This window comes from Tigriopus californicus, chromosome 6 (assembly GCF_007210705.1).
Source record: "Tigriopus californicus strain San Diego chromosome 6, Tcal_SD_v2.1, whole genome shotgun sequence".
NCBI lineage: Eukaryota > Metazoa > Arthropoda > Copepoda > Harpacticoida > Harpacticidae > Tigriopus > Tigriopus californicus.
In genome coordinates this window covers 11615950-11641059 of record NC_081445.1, presented here as the reverse complement: position 1 = coordinate 11641059, position 25110 = coordinate 11615950, and the positions used below count along the sequence as shown (strand labels likewise).

At 43.0% G+C, this 25110-nt stretch overlaps 3 protein-coding genes and 1 long non-coding RNA gene across 13 annotated transcripts in view; 2 read left to right on the top strand and 2 right to left on the bottom strand.

Annotated features, from left to right (window-relative positions):
• Positions 1–957: 957 nt before the first annotated feature.
• LOC131881804 (origin recognition complex subunit 5-like) lies at positions 958–3399 on the bottom strand. Its single transcript, XM_059228762.1, has 3 exons — positions 2708–3399; positions 1743–1892; positions 958–1675 (listed from the first exon to the last, which is right to left on the bottom strand). Exons 1-3 carry the CDS (start codon positions 3270–3272, stop codon positions 1026–1028), a joined length of 1365 nt encoding a protein of 454 aa, XP_059084745.1. The 5' UTR covers positions 3273–3399; the 3' UTR covers positions 958–1025.
• A 959-nt stretch (positions 3400–4358) lies between these two features.
• On the top strand, positions 4359–7058 carry LOC131882839 (D-glucuronyl C5-epimerase B-like). The gene is made up of 4 exons (XM_059230129.1): positions 4359–4852; positions 4919–5095; positions 5161–5338; positions 5401–7058. Exons 1-4 carry the CDS (start codon positions 4682–4684, stop codon positions 6657–6659), a joined length of 1785 nt encoding a protein of 594 aa, XP_059086112.1. The 5' UTR covers positions 4359–4681; the 3' UTR covers positions 6660–7058.
• Positions 7059–8723: 1665 nt separating this feature from the next.
• The window catches only part of LOC131882837 (zinc finger protein rotund-like), a 79128-nt gene continuing 62741 nt past the window's right edge, over positions 8724–25110 (bottom strand). For all 10 annotated transcript variants that reach the window (XM_059230120.1, XM_059230124.1, XM_059230125.1 and 7 more), the window contains 3 exons: positions 10097–10248; positions 9250–10027; positions 8724–9183 (listed from right to left, as the gene is read on the bottom strand). In XM_059230120.1, the coding sequence (XP_059086103.1) occupies positions 9046–9183; positions 9250–10027; positions 10097–10248 (1068 nt within the window). In that variant the 3' untranslated portion in view covers positions 8724–9045. The remainder of the gene's footprint in view (positions 9184–9249; positions 10028–10096; positions 10249–25110) is intronic.
• On the top strand, positions 10715–15288 carry LOC131882841 (uncharacterized). The gene is made up of 3 exons (XR_009373539.1): positions 10715–11144; positions 11273–11490; positions 11849–15288. It is a non-coding gene; the product is annotated as an uncharacterized LOC131882841 (long non-coding RNA).

The following is a 25110-nucleotide window of genomic DNA, read 5'->3' as shown; positions in this document are numbered from 1 at the left end:
AAGTCAGCAAAAAAAAAGAGAGAGAGCTTGCGGTTGAGCTAAACCTGCCGTTTAGTTTTATTAAACCAAAAACCCAAAATCATTTCGTGAACAAAAGTGCCCTAAGCAATAACACTGGGCTCCAGAAGATAATCAATTGTATAACGTGACATCTGTATCAATTATAAAAGCGTCTTAATTTCAAATATTGAAAGAAAGAAATCTCTATTTCTTATAAACAAAATGAGGAAACTCAATGGATAACCATGAAATGGCATCGAGTGCTTATAATTTTGTAACAGAAAAAAAGCAAAGCGACTAAAAGGGGCTACAAACGACTTTTTGGTAGAATAGAAACTATTTTTGCGCTTTAACAGTTTGTTTATTTCGAACCTTTTGAAAAGCACTCACCGTACTGTAAAAGATATACCAATGTCGTTAAATGTAACGATCGGTCAAGCTCTAAAACACCATGCTTAAATATAACCGAGCTTGAAACTTGACATTTCTAGCCCTTAATTTGAATTTTAGCCATTCTAATACTTCAAATTGAGTTCTGATAAATGGATGGTATGGTATGACAAACGTTGCCACCTACTTTTATCTTAGATTCGTATGTATGAAAGGCTAAGAATTAATTCGCTAATTTCAATCTCAACGCTGCTTTTCGGACGTATCCGGGTAAGGTCAGAATGGACATACGTCTGCCACATAACATTTGAACAGTTTTGCCAATTCCTTATCAATGCGGCATTTTTGGAATGCCACGTTGCCACGAAACCATCCAAAAGGTCATCCGATGATTCAAATAGACAATCTCTGTCTGAAATGAATGGCATGTTTCCCAAATTTCCGCTCTACAATTGAGAGGTAGGGAGGGCATGCTCACTCTTACATCAGAGCTAAAATCGGTATTCAAGCCAGTGATGGGAATTTTTCATTCATTATGAGCAGCACATTTCCTCAAACATATTCGACTTGATTTGAAATGGTTATATATTTATTTTGATTACGTCGAACAAATGCAATCGTGTTTCTCGCCCTTTTCATGTGAAGTCAACGAGATATCGATGAATCTCAAATTGGACTTGTTTGGCCAATTGGGCCACAAAATCTAGTCCAATAATACATTTGTACTTGGGACAATCCAACATGTCCTCCCCGCCCACTTGGCTCAGGAACTGAAGGCTGACCAACGTACTAATCTGACTGGATATGTTGGCTGATGGTCTCACGTCATCGTCTACAATGGAATAGAAAATGGCCATCATGCGGTCCAATGTGAAGGCTTTGGGTCCAGTCAACTGTGAACTCATTTTCTCCTTCCTTCGAATGGTCGGAGCTCGTTTTTTCACCGATCCGTGATGTTTCATGAAGAACCTCTTATCCGAGTTCACCGGATTGTACGAAGCTAAATAGGAGGCAATCAGGAGGAACTTGGAATGGAACGGGAGTTCCACGTGGATCCGTTTATTGGCGATACTCGAGCAATGAAGCGACGGGTCGATCTCGCCCGTTTCTCGGATGTGCATCTCGGTTTTGGAATTCCGGAGGGTCTTTTCGATATTTCGAATGAGGGCCCGCGTGTTATCAGGATCCACGGATTGAGCCGAAATAGGCGAATAGTACGCAGGAAAATGATGGCGGGCGATCCACAGGAGGAATGGCAATGTGTTGTTGGAAAGATAGAAAACTCCTAAGGAGGTCGCCAGGAACAATGAATGAGATGATTGAGGTAAGTAGATTCTCGGGAAAGAGCTTACCAATCAGATAGAAGACGTAATTTTCGTAGAATGCGGAGCTCAGGTTAGGTTTATCGGCTGAATTCTCGTTTTGAAGAGTGCTGGCAATAATCCGCGTGAGTTGGTTTTTGGTGTATTGATGGATCACCATCGGGCGAGGCGTTTCCAGACCTGAAAGCCCATTAATGATTCCAGGAATGAACGTGGACCAGATGATAACGTGAACCCTTTCGTTCACTTCAAATACGAAATGTTTATTTCACTGAGGTGAAAAAAACGGAATAGATGTATAGAAACTTTTCAATACTGGAACTCTAAAAGACGCACCTTGATAGTACTATTTTGTAGACAGTTATATCATAACTGTTGAAATTTTGAGTATGAATTCTTAGAGATTCCATATATACCGCCGTGCTCGAAACTGTGGCGTATATTCAAATGAGAAAATGTGATTTTTGACGTCGACCGATTTTGAAATGTTCAAATCATCAAACATAAAACAATAACCATTAACAATTTTGGCTAATTTTCCCTCTTTAAATCTGCTAGAGAAACCCAAGCTTTAAACCATAGGACAATTTCAAAGTTTTATCATTAAAGCAGGAAAAACATTGAGGTGGGTCGCAGACAAGGAATGAGGGCTACTCAGTTTAAAAAATTAGAAGTGAGCAAACAATGTTAAAAAATATTAAAGTCTAGACTAGCCGCCCAGCAAAACGTGAACACTTTACTAGAACATTCAACAACTTGCTCAAAACTTACTTTCACACAATTGTAAGAGTCAAAAACCGTGTCGCGTTTCTTTTTATTTCGTAAAACTCTGATTATTATGAAGCTGGCTCTTTGACAGTTACTAGATAGCTTCTTCTTTGGAGCCCATGTCTAACCCAACCACAACTATTCAGACTAACATCAAACTACTTGATTTCCCATCTTTAATGTCGATATTAGGACTGGCATTTTCCCCAATATCCCTGGGTTCTCACCGGACGGCAGAAGGAATTTATTCCACGAAACCCGCGACACGAACACGACGCAAATATTCATTCCCGTCCATTCCTGCAGCTTCAGGAAGCCGGGCAACAAATTAAAATCCAGATCCCGCAATTTCTGGCTCTCTTTTAACACAATCACTCGGCCCAAAGCCATGGTTTCCCGGCTTTGGTGCTTTAAAGTGGTCACCAAATTCACCAAATGGTCCAGTTTACCCACGGCATAACTCAGATCCACCTCCGGTTGGATATCGAATAATTGGGTGACGATATCTTGATACAATAATCGGGGGTGGATCGTGCCCGTGTGGCAAGAACTGATCGAGGTGGATAGGCCCAAAGCCCGGGTCACCGAGCGGATTAAGGCTAATTTGCCGCTTTGAGCGGGCCCGAAGAGGAAAAGTGAGCGTGGTAAGCGCCCTTTTAAGAGACCGTGGAGTTGGGCCCACTCTTTTTCACGGCCTAGGAGATGACAATGGGAAGCGGAGGGGGTCTGTTCCAAGGGCATAGTTTTATATGTTAAATATCTTCGATTTGCTTTGGGTTTGAGTTTTGTCATTAGAGGTTTGGCACTTTTAGTTGGGAAAAATTTGGCGCCAGCGCACTGGACATTTTAGGCATAGGTCGAAATAACAAGACGAGTTCGTGGAAGTGTATTAGCTTCGAATTCAGTGAGTTGAAGGCATATTCCAAGAAAGGAGAAATGCATAGGGCCCTTCAAACATGCCGATGCATTTTTTCTATCCTTTTGCAATTTTGTGGATTTGCATCATGTTTTTTTAGTGCAATTTTGACTGACAACGTTAATTGGTCATATTGATTTTCCTGTGAAACAACTATTCCTCATTGCCCTTTCTAGCCCTTTCGTATCTTTATGATAATTTCGATTATCTCGGTTTTTCCCAACCTTCAAGGGTTATATTAATAACCTAGCCCATTTTACTTTTTGCCTTTTGACGCCAACTACAGTTTTTAACAGAATTTTGGATCATTTTTCAATGTGATATTGCATTTTTTGCTTACCACCATTTCTGCTCACTCAAAATGTTGGGTTTCTAATTTAGCTAAAAATATCTGCATTTTGTGCAATTACTTGTCCTTTTATCAACGTTTATGGCGATTTTAATTGAATTTTCTGAAGTCGTTCTTGTGGATTATTTCTATGCCAAAAAGTAAAATAGAAAATGATCCAAAACAATTAATTGTCAAAGCTGAATTATTAGCCAATGGAGGCCACGTTTTTGAGGGATACATATAGGTTGGATACTCATTTCCAAAAGCAAATGCTTTGAAAACCTCAGTGCAACAGGACAGAGTGCTATTTTCTGTATCATTCTGTACATTACTATCACAGAAAGTTTTTGCAAGTACCATTACCGGTCCATAACAATATTTCATGAAGATTATAGCGCTACGAAGACCACCTAATCTAACTTTCAGTCGATTACTAAGCCATGGCAATGTTTAGTTTTCAATCTTTATTCGTCCTACGCCCAATTTTCTAAGAGCATGTCTTTTTAAAATCATTTCAAATTTTCAGTTCCTCGAATCTGCTATCCTCTTTTGAAAAAAATAATAATACTTAGAAGCAATCGTTGAAGTAATCCATCCAAGGCAAGGTTTGGTCCGACCTACCTCCATTTTATATCTACAGGGTGCCGAAACAAGCCAAAACAACAATATTGATTCGTTTGTCTTGTCTCGTCTCTGGCGATATCCACTCTTCAAGGCCTCCTTTCCTAACCAAACCATCCACTCACTGGCTATACGTGCTTTATTTCTTAATACCCACATCCGTTTGATAATTTTTCCAACAAATCTAATATCTTCCTTTTGATCCAGGAACGATTGTTCCCAATCTCCCGAAGCATAATTAGCCTAAACGTTTACCACAACGATAAGGAAATGATGATGATCATCTTAGCCGAGTTGACATTCATGCCCGATTAATGCCTGTCTGTAACAAAAATGTCGTTCATTCGACGCATCGGATTGCGTTGGTGGATTTTGGCCTCCACGGCCGCCATCAGTCTTTGGATTTGGATGGTCTGGGCTCAATCTCAACCCGATGTTAATCCAGTCTCTCTCCATGTTCCCAAATCTCACCCACCGGCCAATCCTGAGGCTTACAGAAAGAGGGTAAGTATTTGGTGCCAACATTAAATTTCGGTTAGGAATATAACGGTGGTATCCATCTGATTTTAGCCCGAGTCGCTCCGCCCATCTCCGATGTTGAAAGAGATCAAATGTGAGATCAACACTCAAGTGTATCGCAATATTGGTTGGTCCGAGTCCTCTCAGATGCAGAGTGTGCCTTGTTTGCTCAAAGAACGCTCTCAAGAGGTCTTTGTGCCCTTCAAATTCGTCCGCAAGTATTTTGATGTAAGTTTTATAGCCAATTTTCAAATTAAAATATTTGAGGTATGACAGGATTTTTTCCCTTTTAGATCTACGGGGAGATTTCGTCCGATCACAACCGTTCATGGCTTGAATGGTCTCATTCGTATTCCAAAGTTTTTCCCCACTTCAAGGACAATCTTTATCAATCCAATGGGACGTTCTTGCAGTTTGGATCGTTTGATGTGGAACAACGGCCGCGGGTTAAATGTGTCAGCGCATCGGAAGGTCAGCACTCATTTCAAACATATGTAGTAACTGGAAATATGTAGCTACAATTTCTCTTTTAGGCGTCCCCGTTTCTACCCAATGGGACAAAGCCGGTTATTACTATTCCACCCAAATTTCGCAATATGCCTTGTCCCATTGGTCCAAGGCCATTCAATCGTCATCCGCCCAAGACCGACGGAAGCTGGTCTACGAGGATGGTCTCACTCATTTCGCCAATTGGAAAGGCGACACCACCCGGGTCATGAGCCTCGATTGCGTCCATTTTGACTTGGCTTCAAAAATCCAGCTTTCTCTGGAGAAAACCTCAGATTTTGTGCTCAACCTCGACCTTCAGTTCAAGCAAAATGTCACCATCACCGTGACGGTTAAAACGCCCAAAATCACTTACGATGTCAAATACGTGAATGAAGACGACTTCATTCGACGTGAGGGCAACCTTGTGATCTTGGGTTATGGATCTGATCTCAAGGAAGGAGAGTGGAAGCATTTCACGAGGGATGTTCTAACCGATTTGTCCAAAGGCATTTCTAAGAAGATGTTCGAAAGATTCCGCGGTTCTAGTCAAATTTACTTGAGCGATATTGCTTTGGAAGGTGTGGGGTGTGTCACCAACATATCTCAATCCCATCAGGAGCATCTGCAGATGTTCTACACCGGTGCGAATTGGCTCAGGCATAACCAAGACGCTCAAGGGGGCTGGCCCGTGAATGTGGTGTTCAATCGAGATCACACCAAGTATAAATTTGCTGACGAAATCCAGCCTGGCTGGTACTCGGCCATGGCCTCTGGGCACGCCCTTTCGGTACTAAGTAGGGCGTTTGCCGCCTCTAGGGACAAAAAATACCTAACGACCGCGCTCAAAGCATTGAAGCCCTTCAGTGTTTCCAGTGAACAGGGAGGATTTAGCGCCAGGTTCATGAACAGCTATACGTGGTATGAGGAATATCCGACCAATCCTCCCACTTTTGTGCTCAATGGGTTCATGTACAGTCTGCTGGGTCTCTATGACTTGAAAAACACACTGGAGATGTACGGCTTTGGTGATACAGACGACTTTGGAAATGTTTCCGAGCTTTGGCAAAGCGGGATGAGGTCTCTCAAGGCTCTTTTGCCGTTATTCGACACGGGATCTGGATCAGTTTATGACTTAAGACATTTTACCATGCAAATTGAACCCAAAATCGCCCGATGGGACTATCATTCCACTCATGTTAATCTCTTGTATATCCTGTCCACCCTGGACCCAGATCAGATACTAGCGACAACTGGTGACAGGTGGCGGCAATACATGGTTAACCAGAAAGCGCGACACAATTGAGCAGTATTCACCAAATCTTGAGCAATGGGCTACTTGAGTTAAACTCGCCTAGGCTGAAATTCACGGACCTTCAGGATTTAAAGAAATGCTTGAGTGGAACCTGGTGTTAACGTGACGTCTTGCAACAAGTCTACATGTAGCCAATTCATAGTGCACGATAAGTTCAATTTGACCTTTGATTAGGGTTGTTTGGTTCTTTTGGAGCAAAATAGCAGTTCATAGATTGCATGCATTATCGTCACCGTTGATGTCAATTTAATGGCAAACTAGCATTGTGATGGTATTTGTAATTGCTTATTTTGCTCCAATATTTGTGATATGCTTTTTCAATTATTGTGATATAACTGATAGTTTTACAAAAAAAGTCAATGAACACAGAACAATAAAAGTGAATATCCATTTTGTATTAAAATTTTATTGAATTGAGGAAAGATACAACTGAAATTATGCACCGCTAATATTCAACTTCTGGGTCTCCTTTTTCCTCTTCGTAGCGGATGGTTGGTTGGTTTTGAATAATATTAATGTGGAATATCTCTTACAATGTTGGATGTCTATATCAAACAGGGCAAAAGGGGTCAACAATTTTGGCAAGAAGATTCTTATCAGGAGCCAATCAGGGCAAATATGATATTTTTTGAGTTCTCGATAATGGAGAAAGAAGATTGGACGAAAATCTCTGTTGTGGCTTACAAGGAGAAGAGGCGAGAAAGTAAGTGAAAAGAAATCTCGAAACATTGAATGTGCGAGAGGAAATACCTCGAATTTGATTCATCGGGTTATGGTTCTGTCTTCAAAAGGGAGAAAATTAACAAATCAGTTGGGGCAGGGGCCATTTTTGGCAATTCAGCTGATGAGTTTCCGTTCCATCTCTGCCTCCAAGTTTAAGCGCTAGAATTCAAAATGGTTTTGTACTGAGGAATAGTTATTTCAGTCTCAAATAAAACGTCATTGAGGAAAGTGGGTGGTTTGGGCGACAATTTGATTGCCAGTGTGGTTTAGAACCTAGGTTAAAGGATGGGGGCAGATGCATTCTTCTCCCTAAACTTAGAGGCAAAGAGATGGACCAAATAATTTTTGTTGTTTTGCAGGGTATAGGGTGGGAAAGAGCGGAAAATGGCTACATCATGGACATCTACTTTGTATGTGTAAAAAAAAACTGAGAGAAGGAAATAGCAATGGAGAGGGAAATTTGCCTAAATACGCGTCCACGGGTCATACTTTGTTTCTATAGAACTTCAATCAATCTTGGAGGGGTCAATTCACCACCATTGGCCATTTCTTGTGGACTGAGTGCTTCTATCACTGAAATGTATTTCAATCCTGAACAAGGGGAGATATTCTCCACCGCCAAAAAGCTGAAGTCCAATCCATTCACACACGTGGATTGATTCATGTGTTCTGTTCTTACGATTATTCTTATAGCTGGCTTTTCTAGGTGTGATAATAGTAAAAACTCGAGTAAAATATCAATATTTTGAGGTATTCGGCATAGAAAAATCTTTTAATGAGGAGCCTTTTCTCTTTCTCCTCGAACCATGCGCATTCAATAATTATGATACATCTTTTGACCGGGATATTAAAACATGTTAACATTGCCGCCATTTTCATTCTTTTCCTTTTTGTAACGACGACACAACGGAAACGGGGTCAACTAGATTTTGAAAAAGTGTATGTAGCTAGCAAGTGGTGATGGTAGCCATGATAAAAATAATGATAGAACTTGTAGTTGTAGTGGGGGTGTTGTTCGTTTCTTTTAGAATCGGGTATGTACATGATCAGAATCTTTCTTCTTCTCTAAGACAGGAATTGGGTGGGGGTGGTAATTTTGTTTGGCGGTACTTGGTGTGTACGGAACCAAAGTGGCTTATTTTGCTTCCCCAAGGGAACTTGCAAATTTGTGGCGACGCTTTCCAAGAGCTTCATAAGCAAATGAAAAGAACTACTGACTTATTTTTTCTGTCGGAATTAGTTGTGGACTATCGGGGGAAGCGAATGCAGTTTGGTGGGTTCTTTTTGTAATCGTTTGGATCATATCTGGGCGACAAAGAATACGCAAGCTCGCAGTGGTAAAATACATTTAAGTTCATCAGTCTTCTACTTCTCAAGAAATATTAGATTTCGGCTTATCCTTTTGAGCATTGTTTTGCTTGCTACGCAACCAAGATGCCGGAATTGCGTCCTGAAATCAATCTTTGGAGTGATTCTTTCGGTTGTTTTCGCGGGTTCTGAACCCGTTGTGGTATGTTTCTGTTTTATAAACTTCGGATGGTTTTCTGAGAGGAATAGAGAGATGGAGAGTGAAAGAAAGAAAACAAAGGGGACAAGAGGGTCATCATCACATGCTGAAATCCAACATTTCGTCATCTTCTTCCTCTTCCTTTCCTCATTGAGAGACTTGACCAGTCTTCTCCTTTAACGAATGGAGCAGGTCCGAGGATCCGGGCTGGTAGTTCCCAATCTTTGACAGTGCAATGAAATTGCTTTGCAGGTTGGTTGTACTTGACTTGGACTCGATGCCAATCTGGAATGGGAGACAATTGTTCAGTTCATGGAACAATGACGAATTGTTAGTTTGACGACCACCTACCTGACCATAGTGTTTAGGAAAGGGAAGGGCCTCCGGGAAGTAACCTCGTCCCCCGGTCATGGCAAAACCCGCGGGACTGTTCAGCATACCGGTTTGGATAGGACTGAATGCTGATGAGGTCTTAAAGTCGCCATAGCCTAAATGGTTACCACCGAGCTGCCCAGCTCCATGCCCTCCATGCCTCAGGTCATCAACGGCGAGGTGTCGGTGATCCATCATATCGCGATGGTGGGCCATGAGCCCGGCAGATTGTGCGTAGTCGCCAACTCGGTCATGACCCGTATTGTAGGGGTCCATCTTTTGCCAATAGGCCGCGGCTGCCGCGTCGGCCGCCGCCACTGAGCTCAGCTGGGCGCTCTGGCTGCTCGGTGTCTGTGGGTTCCCCACGCCTCCAGGATTGCCGCCCAAAGCTCCCAAGATGGGTGGGCGTTTGTCCGGTCGATCGGAGTGTTTCTGCATGTGCTTGGCCAAGTAGGTCTCCTGGGTGTAACTCTTGCCACAATACTGGCAAATGTGAGTCTTCAGGTGTTTGGACTCCTTGTGCTTAGGAATATGTTCCAGGAGAGCAGTTTCGTCGGTGAAGCACTTGTAGCAAGAATTACACTTGTAGGGTTTGTCAGTCTGATGGCAGCGGGAGTGGGACTGAAGATTGGAGAGCTGGGAGAATGCCTTCGTGCAACCCACGTGTCGACACCGATAGGGTTTGTCTCCAGTATGGGTCCGGACGTGTTGTTGTAGATGGGACAGTTGCGTGAACTTTCGCTGACAAATCTCACACCTGAAAGCATGAATAACGAGTACGTTTGACAACTAATCCGGGGCTTGCACCGCAATTTGCCGCCCTTACCGATAGGGTTTGATCCCCAAATGGATCCTCGTGTGTTGCGAAAGATAACTGGAGTTGGCGAATGATTTATTGCATTGGGAACATTTGTAGGGTTTGGCCTCGCGCATATGGATCTGTGTGTGCATCTGGAGGTCAGCCTTCGACCCAAAGATCTGGAAAAGCAGAATGAGAATATATAGAGTTGAATTGACCTCATTATTGTTCAAAGTCCCGAAGTCGTCGTTGTCGTAAAAGCTTGTGGAATGTTTCCTGACCACTACATGCCTGCCTGCCTCTCCTCTCCAAGAGATGGTTTTGAGGAGATAATTCCTACCGGCCTCCAGCTGTAAAGTGCCAAGTAACCAACCATTGACCCCACGGGGGAAATGACGCTAGAAACGAAACCAAGCAAAAAACTTGACCATTCGCTCAAGTCTCCATCCATCCATCCACTCGCTCACCTCACTTCATCCAGACATGCAACAGTTAGAATAACCTGACTACTCGTCAGCCATCTCCATCCACCGAAGAGTTTTCATCTTCCCTCTTAAAGCATTCACCTTGTGGCACATTCATTCAGTATTCTCTTGACACTTCGTCTTGAAATTCAATACGCCTTTGTGATTGCTCTCCACTCAAGGGGTACTCTCGTTTTTTTTTCTTTTTCGTAAAAGAAAGTATGAGATATGTCGGTGATAAGATCGGCAAAAACTGTCTCCACGAGATGAACAACAATAAGGAAATGTCACATCACCCTCCTCGAGTTCGTATTACCTCAGTAAAATCGGCAACACTGACTCACAGCAACCAGTTCGATCCAGCGCTCCAAACGGCTAGAGCTTTTACTGTTATGTTGTTCTAGTTTCCTTTTACGAAACCTTTTAAAAAAGCACAAGAATGTAAAGATAGCCCTCGAAACCTGTCTCAATCCAACAAGACGACCGTGCCAGATTCAACCCCATCAGAGGATCGCTCTAACCCCAGGAGGTCCAGTGCAGTGTCCAAGGGCAAAAACACAGGAAGATTCCTCCCTTGCCATTTCTCCAAAGGGAGCCTAGGGCAATGTTCGGTAGCTCGAATTGCCTGCCATCCTTCACAAGCGTTGTGGATGGCTTGAAATCCGAGGATGCTCTTTCAATATCAGATATGTTGACAACCCATTTCCTTAACCGGGGTTTAAACGCTTCTTTCTTTCAGAATGATGACGGCATTTGCTCATTTCACACTAAGTTTGCCATAAGAGATTTGGGGGTTGAGAGAGGCGGATCTTTTCCACTCCATAAAATTAAACTCAACAAGCGGGTCGAAATCAATTTCATTCCACTTTGAACCCTGGGAGGCATTCAAGGTGTTCGGAGTGAATTCGTCTTTTTACCTTTTCTTTAGCAACCATAAGGAGCTGCCATTAATGTCAGGTAAATGAAGAGATTCCACAGCGGGTGTTTATTCCCCTATGAAGGTGAGGATTGAGATAGTGTTTACGACTATATTAAGTCATCAAAGAATTGACGGAGTTCTACGAGGTTTCGAAAAGTTGACCTTTCATACACGACACAAGTGTTTTGAGTGGATGGTCTATAATTGGCTGAATATATACTCAACTCCTTAATGCTTAACCGAAATGTGTTGGAAAAAAGTCCGAAGTTTTGTAAGGTGTTAATAACATTATCCAGTGAATGTTTGTTGAGGGGAGGTTTTTATAGCTCTTAATCCCCCCCACCAACTATAGATTATTAGAATGTCACCAACCTAACTATTATTTTTTTCTTCCAGCGAATGACATGAGTCATATTTGTTCGGCAATTTCGTGGACGACTAGCAAGGGAACAGTTTTCAGACAAGGAAGACGACAGAAGTCTGGGCTTTGGCCCAACAAACAGCTTTATAACACCTTCCAGACCAAACAAGGCCAATTTAGTTCATTGCTCCTTTTCATGGGGGAAGGGAATACTCATGCGCTTTAAGCCTCTACGGTCAATGAAGCCGGATTTTTTCGGGGCGAACTACGAAGTACGATACAGGGCGATTCACAACTCTGGACACTTCAAAAATTCATACAATGGAAATGTTAGGTCAAAATATGTGACTGCATTCGAATTGTTGTCAAGGCGAGGAAACAGTTTATAATAGCAAGTCACCAGAAGCACACCTGCTCAACAAATTCATTAATGGCCAATTAAATATTACACATTTACCGCGACGTAAGTCAAATTGTGACCTTTTTAGAAAATAAGAAAGTCATGCTAAATGACATATTTTCCACACGACATGAGTACTACTTTATGGCATTGTCTAAAGCACCCTGTAAATAAAAAAAAAATCCCAATCCCGACGTCTAGAAAAACACCTAAGTCAAGGAAGGTGGATGAGCAACGAACGGAGAGTGCTCGCTGCTCGTGCCAGCCAAGAATGAGCGAAGACTCAGAACTGTTACCTTAGACTTCAATTCCTGGGTCTCTCTCTACTCGAAAACACTGCCCCTGGATTGAGAACATTGGGGTGGCGATAGGCCGACGACTACCAAACCAAGATGATTACCTTGTCGGCCCGACTCTCGGGGCTGGAATTATACGGCTTGAAGGCGACGTGATTTTCGTTCTTGATCAAATGTTCGGTATTGTACAATTGCGTCTGTTGGGCATTGGGGGACATGCTGCCCTCGGGAGATCCAGGACCTTCATCGTGTCGATGAGAAGGCACGACTCGGGCCACCCGGACGTCTTCAATCACAGCATTGTTCCAATGAGATTCGGCCAAGAGTCTTTGGGAATTCTGGTGAGCTGTGTTGGCGTGCAGCAAAGATTGGTAGGAGGAGTTCATCATGTTACAATACATGGATGAATTGTCCAAAAGAGCCATCTTCAGCACCTGTTCCTCAAGCTCAACTCAAGTTGATGACAAGTGGAAGTGAGCCGCCGGATCCACGAGGGGGTTGTAAGAAAACGTGACTTGCAAGACCAAATCGCAAAACCGCACAAGTTCAAAAAAGGAATCACACCAAGGACATGACACCGGTTGCCTCTGGGGTCGGGGAGTGAATACCAAATGGTTCACTTTACGGAATCAACTCACGTCCCTCTGTCTCTCTGTCAGTCTCTTTCCCTTTCTCTCCGAGGGTGGCGACTCTCAGGGGGGACTTTTCGCACCCTCCTCAAGTTTTACCCACGGGCTGAGAAAAAATTCCCGAATCACACCGCACGGACTGGGAGTGGTGCTCTATTGGCGAGTACGGTAAGAGGAATGAGACTGACGAGTGAGCGACATGAAAGTTTTTGGCTTGAAGGACAGAGCTCACCATGCGCTCGCCGGCGTTTCTCACATTCCGCAGGGACACTCCGAAGGGACACTTGGAGGTTCAAGCGGTGATCCCTCGCCATTTGCAACACGCTCTCCCCCCATGAGACCTGATCAAACTCCTCTTCAAATATGATAGTAATTCGGGTCACGATCTACGATTATTAATTTCATCAAGTTATCAATGGGTGGATGGGCATCAAGCATAAGTTGGGCGATAGATGTGACCAACGATAAGGAACCGTTTGCCACGATGCAGATGCTCCCCATTTTCAATCTCGGGCATACTTTTTGCAATATGCAGATCGATCTTTGGAAAAATTTGACGTATAAAAACTTGTTTGAATATGTGAAACCGTTATGGATTGATCTCCCATTCACATTTCACAATCCTCCAAAGGTTCCCGAATTCAAATCAGTTCACCGATTTTTGGGCTCGAAAAAAAAGGTTCCTTCAACTGCTCCTCCCGGAGTTTGAGTTTGAGAGCAAAAAACGTGTTCGATATTCAATCTCTTTACGTCTACGTTCGTCCATATGCAATCGGTAGCTTTTTCTCATGGAATACTAAGTATGCTCATTTGAATGTGGCTCTATAACTTTTGCCGAGTACGATTCCCATTCTCCCCCAAGAGCGCCTGCCATCGCTACCGCCACCAGCACCTCCATCATGTGCATGTATTATCGCATTATCGGCTTGGGTTCTCGAATTGAAGTATTCAAATAATGCCATTCTCCGTGTGATTGGAATCGCCCGGCGCTTCCTTTGTCAACACCCCTTTCGCCTCCGGGGAAATCCAAGAACCACGACGACATTTCTGAACCACCGAAGGAGCTCTCAAATGGCTTTCTTTCTAGTCGTTATTGGAGGTCCGTTTGCCTCATTGGGAAAGGGTTTTCATGAAGCGGGTGGTGTTCACACGTTCAAAGTGCAGATGGAACAAAGTGGCTTAATGAAAACTCCGGCTTTATTTTAACGCTTCCATGCAAGGAGTAAGCCAATTAATCTCTTGCATATCATTATCCATGCCAGTAACATGTTCTCATGACTCACCCAAAATCGCCAGCTTATCACTCTAAACTCAACAGCTCTTTTCTTGATTGGATAATGGATTCATCAAGGGTTTTCGAGGAAAAAAGCCCGGAAAAGTGGAAAGCAGCTTTTTTTCCTTTCCCAGGCTATAAAATGATGTGAGTGTTAATCCCCTGGCCATCTGAATCTCTCCGAATCAAATCAATGATTCAATATCAATCCCCATTTTCTGGGATTGCATCCCAAAATACAGTGAGAAAAGCCTGCGTGATCTGGGCGTGCAGAGGCAGATGAATCCGGACCAAGCATTTTCACAATCACGGAAATCCGAGAAATTCTCCCTTCTTTTGTTCGGCGAGCTTTTGGCTTTTTCGCCCTGAATGAGCGGGCATAAAAGACACCCTCGACGCTGTAAACGCCTCCATCAGCCCATTCAACTCTCTCTCTCGATAGGTCGTCATTGTGGCGGGCATCCATTCCAATGGATGGAAGCACCAGAATGGTTCCCCTCGATTCCCTCGAGTTTTTCAAACTCGAGGAGCGACAGGTGGTTGTTGGTGTTGTTGGTGTTGTTGCTCTTGTTGTAGTGGTAGTTGTTGGTGATACTTGGAGTTTTGTCGTATACCCGGTTACCGTATACGGAGCGGAGAGAGGGCATGCATGCATATGTACATGCATATTAAGGATAATCAGACAAACCCAAAAATCAGTGGCACTCCTGATGGGAACTTTTTTCCTGCTTTGCATTCGGGATGGGATGATGGGGTGAATTGAGCTCTCCCTGAATATTTATTAGCGTCTCTTTTGGTTTCGAAACGCGTTGGTGGTGGGGTTTGTACTACTATGTACTACAATCCAGAGATTCCAGAATATGTGGAGGCAAATATATGCAAAATATGTCAAAGTATGATTTGTTGCTGTTGCTTCTCCCAGTTCACAAAATAGGCCACTTTATCTACTAGGATTCTGATGTGGGAAAAATACGCTACTCTCCCACACAGCCGTTCGAATCTCGCCCGATAAAACGCCAGCTAGATTTATCCCAATATTGACCATGCTTTGATTAATCAAACGATGACAGTTCAGTTGGCATTAGATAAATATCAACTTCCTAAGTTTATACATACATCTTCTAACCACGGCAATCCAATCATTCAGGCTTGGGTTAGTTAGTTGGTTGGTTGGCGATTCACTTGTCCAGAGACCTCATTTGTTTTGTTGGCAAGTATTGCTCACTAGTTTAACACATCATTTGTTCTGAACCATGAAAGGAGATCGGTCAAAAGGTCAGAGCCAAGGTAGGTTCCCCTCCTTTTTCAACTTGGACATTGGGAGTTTGGACAAGCGACTCACGCATCGTGTGTTCTATGGCGTTTGAATCGATGACATGCCACTGAATAGACGTGCTGAAAAGTGGGGAGAGGGGAGAGGAGGTCCATCTATCCTGGTTGACCAATGACTTACCCTCCTGGAGCTAAAATGACCCACTTGTTGAGCATTATTTATGCAAAATGAAGGAGTGTGGTCACTCAGGGCCCGGAAAGATAGGGCCGTATCATGAGTTCACTCATGATACGTAGGTTCGTTCGTTCGGAAACCGGGAGATTTGGAAGCTGGTTTTCCATATTTGATTGCCGGAGAAGAGAGAGCAGATGGTTGAGAAAAACACTTTTTTTGGCTAAAACGGACCGAAATCATTCTGCCAATTGGGGAAATGGGGGAATGCCAATGAACATAGAAAGAGAGATGACACAAAAAATGTGGAAATCAAGCCAGTGATCAAGGCGCGGATGATTCGAAATGGAAGTTATGGAGCCATTGATGAATGACCATTGATCATTAGGCGTGAGAATTCCAAGGCAAAATCAAACATCCAACTCAAATGGTTGGTTGGGTCATTGGCCAGTTGGGTCCATTGGATTTAGTTATGCAAATGGGAGAAAAACACTGATTCTCATTCATCATATCTCCAACTGACTTCATCCATCATCTTCCTTTCACCTTAGCCCATACTATTCTAAGGCACTGAGCAGTAGTTGCAGGGATTAATAATATGCCTTCACTATTAAGCCCATGCACCAACATACACAATTGTAATTCAGAGACGGAACCAGTGTCAAGCGCTGACTTTTGAAGTATTCAAGCACTTTTAAAATGTTCGTCATGAATGGAATCGGCCCACTTTGAAAGAATCTCATCATTGAGTCCGAGTTTGCAAAGCGTGCTCGTCTTGCTATTCATGTTTATCTGGTGTGAGTGAGGTCAGCAGTCCTGGTGGATGAATCTCATTTGAACGCTCGGAACACAATGTCCAACCAAATAAAAACTCGAGGAGTGCAGTGCATTGTTTGGTGGACTCTGTGTACACTTTGGCGTGTGGAGAGCCAACAACATGATACGTAAAAAGTCGATCTCGTTTTTTGCAGATGGTCTCAAAAGATTGCACACCACTCACCAAGTTGCGACCTTGCAGACAGGTTGAATGAAGAGCGAAAGAAAGGGTGCAAAAAAATCTTTCAGAGAGAAAGAGTAAGTGAGTCAATAAAAACCGGTCTGAACTTGAAAGCTCCGCCGAGAATGCGTTTCATTTTCAAGACCAGGAACTTTGGTGCGGTTACTTTCTCTCTTTTTGGAAGTAGAGATGACAGAACCGGCTCTCGGATTTGGTGGGATGGCAGGCACATTTGCATCGCTTATGTCACTATCGCTTTCCAGGATCTCTCCAAATTAGGCTTCATTGGTAACGAGGGGGGTAAAACGATGCTTAACCGACAACTGCACAATGCTTTTCGGGGGCGAACCTATCGGTAGAAAAAAACCCCTCTCACACTCCCTCGCTCTTCACGGAGACGTGGTGAATAGGCCAAGTTTTTGCCCCAGCACCTTTTTCCCATAATTGAGATATTGCTCCCAATTCAAGCCCCAAAAATCTACATTTTCTGGCTCTTTCACCTAATATGGTGGCTACTTCGGAAAAATTCCATGTAACGATAAGAGAAAGCCCGCCAAATGGCCATTTTCTCATGGTTCCTTCATTTCTCATACCGAGTAACAGCTAACTTAACTCTTTTTTGGCGCAAGCTAAAATGTCTGGAAAGAATTCGGCAAGTAGTTATCTATACGACTTCGATATAAAAAGCCTCACCAAATCTGATCTGAGCATTCACTAGCCTCTCTTGAGTCCCTGGTCGAGCGATTCGGTGAGGCATCTATCTCTTAATTTGATCTGATCCATCAAATTAAAACTGCTCGAGCTGGTCGCCTGCTTGCCTTGTCGTACGGGATCAAGCACAAAAGGCTCTCAAAGCGTTGCTTTTGCATACTCCATAATATCTATCCAAGCTCATCATAATAAGCTCTGATGCTTTGGGGTAGTTATGATGCAGATGTGATGGGTGAATCTCGGGAGAGAAGGAATCCAAATACTCCGCATTACCAGGATACAAAACGAGGGACGACGCGCAAGCAAAACCCCCAGACTCATGTAGCGTGTAATGAACGGGGTCTGATGAGAAACTTTCCTACTTAAGAGGGTACTAGAGCTTGTATGTAAATCTGACTTGGTCATGGAGAACCTTAATGAGGCCGTAATAGTGGAACTGGATTCTTTTTTCTTTTTCCCAAGCCTTTTTGAAACACATACCTTAAACGAGGGGAGTGTTTGGCTTGTGAGATGGAAAATGGTTGAATGCATCTTCATGTTCAGTTTGCATGCAGGTAAGTGCGTGGTCTTGGAAGCGAAAAAAAATCACGAATTCGCATAAGAATGACTTGGCAAGTTTTCGAGAGATATGTCGAACATGATAGATGATAAAAGGCGCCCGTAGAAAGCGAACAACACAATGTGTGTTGCGACTCCGGGATTGTTTTATGTAATTGCATCAGGAGGGAAGCGCACTCTTTTCCAACGGCTTCCGTAACAAATTTTAATGAGTAAAGCCAAATATGTTGCGTGTCACATAAAACCAGTTAGGGCCTCCTTCAAACAACGTTCGTTTGACAACACATTATTGAACTACATTGACAAGATCCCTTCCAATTTTATGCGTGGATTTTCATAGTTCCTCGAGCTATGGATCTCATCACGACACCATAATGTCTTTCAGCTTAAATACACCCCTTTATTTAGAGCAAAATTAAAGGTGGCTTTGGTTATATCACCTACAAAATTGTAACTCTTGGTCGATTGCATCCACAATGCTCACCAAAAAACAATTGCACCAGATGACTGTACTTCAGGCCCATTATAAATACAACAATTATGGTGGTATGTATGAACCGTGTAGATTTGATGAATTTTGCTTATTCACGTTTAGGAGCCGGATGTGGCCTTAAGTTTTGTGTCTTTTTACCATCAAACTTTTTTGCCGTTGGGTTTGGCAAAAAAGCTTAAAGAGCTCTTGTGTGTACGTAAGTGTGCGGAGTGAGAGTGATGCCAAGCAAGTGATTGGATTTTGAATTCTTTCTAGCCAACCACCACATTCCTCAGGCCCACTATCACTCTTGAGCAAATCCTGAATCACTAATTGATCTCATGCCATGACCGATCGAAGATGCCACTCGTGAAATAGTTCATGATGAAAGACTACGAACTGGGATAGTCAATAATTTGATCTTTTTTAAAGCTAAACCCACTTTTATTGTTGTAGTAAGAGAATCGGTCATGGCTCAAGTTGCTCGAGAATAATCCCACTAAGATGATTTTGTGATGGGCAGATAGTCAAGATCAGATTTCATCTCATTTGTTCCCCATCTTTTCATTATCACGCTACTTAGCCAAGTATAGTAAGATTTCAAGCATCCCTACATCCCATTATAAACCCTTGATAGTTTCTGTTTGCCTTCACAGAGCTCGCCGGGGTGCAGATCTCAAAAATGTACTTTGATTTATTCTCAATCTTGGGCAAGGTTTCATTTCCTGATCAATTGAGTTTTGAAATCCATGTGAAAGTTGAGCCCAAGCGAAGCAAAAAATTCACCCCTTTTCGAATTGGGCGGCTGGCGGGACTTTTTTTGTGAAAAACTTGAATTTCCCGTAAAATGGGAAATGTATAAATTATCAATTGAAAGCCAAAGCTAAGCTTTGATTGTAACTGTTGGCGAGTGAGTGAGTGAGTCGATCCTCCCTTCTCCTTTCCCTCTTTTGTGCGTCCAGGATCCTGGGAATTTGTACAATTTTCAGCATCAATTGGGTACATTAACCCAGGAATCCTCGTCAATCCCCCATCAGTCCCGACAAAGCCGAAGCCATAAGCTCTCATTCAATTCCAACGAGAATTTTGGGACGGGGTAAGGGATTTGGAAATCATTGAAAAAGAACATTCGTGTTTGATATGTCGGCTTCATGGACACAATAATGTGTTGGTTGTCGAACAGATCGTAGATCGTTTAGAGCATTGGACATGAAAATGGTGCTTTTTCTGAAAAATGGGCATGAGATCTGTTTCGTCACTTCACTTTTGAGGTAGACGCAACAGATACCAAAAAAGGTCCCCGAGGGTTCGGAGACGGAAAAAAACTTGACCCAACTTTGCCATGAATCCACCATCACAAAGCACACTTTTGTCTAGACTGCAAAAAATATTGTTGGTTCGAGATGTAACGATGCGAACCCTTGTTTTTGCAAACAGTTTTTCTCCGACCAAGTTCAAGTGGTGGCATAAAAAGCCTCCTCAGGGTGTGTTGAGACAATTAGACCTGTAAAATTGCGAGGGTTTTTACTGCCCAAGAACGACAACAACCACCCCTTGACTCAGGCACTGTATAAACGACTAGACCGGTAATTGACTATGACGTCGAGACTTATTTTTTGCACAAAAATGACCGTCTTGAGCCACAATTGCCTCCTCGGGGCTCAAGTACGCATTACGAGTGTTTATGATGTGTCTTTCTACTCGTCCTACAGATGGAGCTCTTTACAGAGGGGACTAGAAGGCCTTGAAAATTGAGAGTCTGAATCTGGGGTGGGAACTTGTCCCAAGTGGCCATGACCAATGATCTCATTAAAACATATTCTGCAAATGTTAGTTCAGTCCCAAGCGATGTAGAATGATTTACATGTCTGTAAAAGGGGATTTTCTTCTTTTTTTCATGGCTTCAAGCTCGTTTGGCCAACGGATCTTGCCAATGAAAAATTTACAATCCTCGATGATGTTTACAACATTCTTGGACTTTTTTGAACGAACCATTTACAACAGTGTCTTCTTTTGCGAGCAACCAATGGGCACATCTATTTATTGCCAAACTCTTGCAAACAGCGTTCAATAGTTGCGCTGTTCTGAAACTGAAAACTGACCGAGACTTGGTGGACTTGAGGAACACGCTTTGCTTTGATGCTCTGTTGTTCAGGATGTCTCGAGTCTTGTCCAGTCAGACTTCCCTTACGTTTTTACTCGTACCTATTGTACTACAATGACGGGCTGGCCCGTTCTCGTACTTAAGCGCCTCATTAAATCAGAGTAAATGGAGTCTAAAACGGCAATAAACGTCATTCGAATCGTGTTGTTAGAATTAGGGTGGTCAATCTGCACATAACCGAGCGTTCACGACCGAGTGACTTGTGCCCATTGTGGACTTTACAGGTGACTTATTGTCCAGTTTTCAATGCAACTTGTCAAAATATGACTGTTCGAAAGGTTCAATGTAGGAGTAGGAATTTGTGGCGGAATATATTCTCCCCGAGAGATGGTGTTCAATTTGCAAAGGTGGAGGGAGCGGTGTTACCTGTCAGTCAAGGGATCGGAACATGACTTTATTTTCTGCCAAGGTGTGCTCTATAATTTTGCTCAAACACACCGCCTTGAAAAAAATGAGCCCAAAGTGTGAAATCCGAACATTCCATCTCGGACAGAAAACTGGGAGTTTCCATCCAAAATGTCTCCTTATCCTCACATCATCATTATTAACATCAAACGTTGGATGCATTTAAATGAAATCTGGTTCAAGAACCTCTCGAGTTATCAGAGTTTAAAATCTGCTCCATAGGTTGCGTTGGTTCTTTCTCAAATCTTTCCCGTTCAACTTTATGCATTCATATCTGCGGAACAAAATTCATTCAAGCAACAGAACCTTCATTATAATGCTTGTTCGACCGAGCGAGTGATAATTTTGTGTGAGCAACAAAATGTTCAACCAGTGATTGATATTTCATTCTGATCCAAATCTAGCGTTGAGCCTCACATGATCTCTAACAAAGGGAGAAAAAGAGTAATTACCATTTGGGAGTTGCAGGTTAATGATTGTTTTTCTTCTTCTTGACTGCCCAATCGGGGAGTTGCCTTCTCGTGCACCTTTGATTCATCAATTCAGATGTCTGTTTCATGAAAGGAGGACTGTATAATTTGTGTTTTTGTCCAGGTTGGAGGACGTCTTGAAGAGCATAATCCTGTACATAAATGTACGCCAACTGCGTTGTTCGACCTTAGTAGTAGTAGTGGGAGCTATGTATGCAACGTCTTTAGAAGACTGTTTCGAGGTAAGAGGGAAACAATCTCCGGGCGAGAAGGCGACTTACATCAGCTTCTCCACGAGACTTTTGGTTGTTGAGGTGAGCTGCATGCTAACTCGATTGCTTCTCGCTTCTCGAGACTTCGGCCAAAACCCCTTTCGTTTGCTGGCTAGCTATCTGACTTGCCTGTGCTCTAAAATTCGATCAATCATTAGAGCTTCAACTGACAGAAGTTTCCAGCCAATCGCGGAGCAGCTCTTTGGTCTTAAAGACCAATCACGCGGCTTTCATTAGGCTGAGAGAAGAACAAGCTCGCAGGAAAGACGGATAGCTTTTGAGAAATGCAAGGGTCTTCGCTCATGGCAAAGACTTCTAAATGAGGAGCCAAATCTTTCTTCTCTCCAAACGTCTCAAAGGGGACATGTGCTGCATTGACAATGGGCGCTGGGTGATTTCATTGAACTGGCAGCTATTGATGGAAACATTTGGACAAATGCACTCTCGCAACCTATTCATTTGGGTCGTTAGCTAAGAAGTCCATGTTTGTGTTGCAGAGTGTGGTAAAGTTAGGCATACTGAAAGGCAAAGATGGATGATGAATTGATGTGCGGATGATTTTCTGAGCCAAAAAATCGAAACTCTTTTGCACAGCCAATGAATTGGATAGTATTATTTTCCAAAGTTAGCCATCCTCTGTCACTCGAAATCTGGGAGGTTTTCCTCCTCTTGAGTCTTTGGTGGATATTTTTTTGCCGTTGTTGTCGGTGCTAAAGATAATTACACATCAAGACAGTGCATTATCTATCATTATTACGAGACAATTAGATTGTGTTGTTGGTTTCTTTGACGAGTACTTAGTGTACGTATAACTGGCTGCTTTTTTTCTGCTTTCTTAACACATGTTTGGCAATGAGAATCTGGGATTGGTTGTTTGCCAATGACATCCGCGAGAATGCCGAAATCGAAATTTATTTGGAATGACAAATGAGTTTGCAATGCCATTCCGGTCTAGATATTACCTGCGATACGTCATCATTGGATGGAGTGCAAAATAAACAGTGAAAGTCAAGTTTTGCAGTACCAAATTCAAAATCTGCCAAACCAAAACTACTTGATCATTCAAGGTATCGAAGGATGGAAATTCTACGCTCACATGCGACGCTTTAATTGAGCTTAAACTCAAGATGGTAGAAAGCCCGGGAGAAGGGGTTGGTGGATGCGATCAAGCGTGTCACGAGGTTGGTTGGTTGGTTGGTTGGTTGATTGGTCGGTTGCATGATCGTGGATCTGGTCACTCGAGTATGCAAACTCCCCGTCAGATAATGGTCATGATTAATTCCTTGAGTTATCTCGAAACATTCTGAGCGAAAACTAATTGTGTCAATCAAGGAGCCAAGGCAAACCGGAGGAAGAGAATGGAAAGTGGATGAGAAGAGCGGTCCGTCGCCAAAAACTGGTTCTCCCAACGTCACGAATATTTCTCCATCCAGAAGGCCCGCAGAAAAATGTCTGAACCTTGTCACTCCCATTAAAATCAACATTGAACCACTGGCTCCCACTATAAACCAAAAAGAGTTTTTTTCGGGGTTCGCCTCAGGGGAAAATCGGTTGAGGGTGAATGCGAAAATCCGCAACAGAACCCATGATTAATCCCGATTCTCTTCGAAGGCGCGAACGGAAAATGGCCGCGACTTCCACGAATCAATCGAGGATCGCGTGTTTAAGGCGAAAAAAACGGCGAACGAAAAAGAAATTCAATTTTTTTGTGGGCTCGCCTCTTTGAAATTGTGCACAATAATTGGTGTGCTCTTCGCCAGCATTCGTGACTTCAATCCAATCCAAGAAGACCCATTGAAATTTGTGAATGTGCAAGCATAAAGCCAATTCATAAAGTGTTACGGAGAATAAAATGGAACCACGCAAATCCTAAGCGTGTGTCTAATCTCTCCGTCTAATCCTAAGCTGGCCAAAACCACTTCACTGAAGTTTGGATTTGGAAGCCTTCAATGTTTGTCTCCAGAGGCCGAGATGAATATTGACTTACACCTCCACAGATTTCAGGTTTCTCACTCTTCACTGAAGACACAGTTGCTTTGGTTTCAAAGACAGATAGAGAGAGCGAATGATTGAACAACCAAAGGCAATTGCCTAATTTCTAGGCATTATCTAAATGTAGAATCTAAAGCTCTCAGAGAAAGACGGTGAGCACAGGCAGAGCAAGCGGCATCCACCACATTCGTGTCCAGTTATATAGGAATCAATCTCGCTTTCGCCTCCAAATGGAAAATTCGCTGAAATCTAATGGCCAATCATCACCAGTGGCCATTTGGCAATCCCACGTGGCGCACTAACATTCAAGTGCACTCTCCCATTGTGCATTAGCATTTCGATAGTACCTGAATAAATCAAAACTTCCATGTATGTACATATGTTTGTACTACCAGAAAGTGCACCGACTAGTTGAGATGTGGTCGGTCAAACAATGCCCAAAATGTGCGATTGAATGCATTGATCATTGGGTGACAAATTGGGATTCTGATCAAACTTGAAGCGATGGGATTCGGAGATGTCTGAGAAGGCAGAGACAAGCAGAGACAGGAAGAGTGCAATACGATCTCTGTCGGCAAGATTGATCAAAGGTGAAAGACTCGAACTGTCTTTGTTTCGGCCACAGTCATTATTTGGATCGCATTCTAATAACGGCAAAAAAAACAACTCCAGTCAAGCAGTGCTCATTTCGCTTTGTGGTTGGTTGGAAGAAGGGGCAAAAACCCCTTCGAAGAGATCATTTGGAAATGTCCGGAAGGTATTCAAATTAAAACCATGAACAGCAATAGATCAACACAAAGGCCTTTCTTGACGGGGCCTCCGTCCAATTGAGAAGTGAAGATCGTTGGAATCCCATATCCATGCAAAGATAGCTCGTTGTCGATCCTTGAGTGAACAATGTTGAACGGGGTCGGGTGGTACTACAAATTCATGAGTATGCATTGCATGGCGGATTACCGCGATGCTGAGAGCTTCTCTTGGCCCTCCAGGTTCATTTGTCAAACTCGGCTATCATCGCTCAAGTCTTGAAAGAAAACTCGTCTTTTCACTCCTCCAACTCGCTCCAAGCTGGCAGATAATTCCAACAGACATCCATTGTTTCTCCGCGCATGATTGAAGCTCACTCAAACTAAATAGATATTTTACCAAGCTTGGTCTCTAGCTACGTTTTCAAACGGCGCTCTTCGTCCCTCTACCGGAAAAACCAGAAACAT

Bases quoted from the DNA above. Each gene is read 5' to 3' on its own strand.
- LOC131882839 (XM_059230129.1), top strand. From the start codon at position 4,682: ATGTCGTTCATTCGACGCATCGGATTGCGTTGGTGGATTTTGGCCTCC. The intron at 4,853-4,918 runs GTAAGTATTTGG...ATCTGATTTTAG, and splicing joins CTGAGGCTTACAGAAAGAGG to CCCGAGTCGCTCCGCCCATC. The intron at 5,339-5,400 runs GTCAGCACTCAT...TTTCTCTTTTAG, and splicing joins ATGTGTCAGCGCATCGGAAG to GCGTCCCCGTTTCTACCCAA.
- LOC131881804 (XM_059228762.1), bottom strand. From the start codon at position 3,272: ATGACAAAACTCAAACCCAAAGCAAATCGAAGATATTTAACATATAAA. The intron at 1,893-2,707 runs GTGAGAACCCAG...ATGGGCTTTCAG, and splicing joins TAAATTCCTTCTGCCGTCCG to GTCTGGAAACGCCTCGCCCG. The intron at 1,676-1,742 runs GTAAGCTCTTTC...CGACCTCCTTAG, and splicing joins TTACGTCTTCTATCTGATTG to GAGTTTTCTATCTTTCCAAC.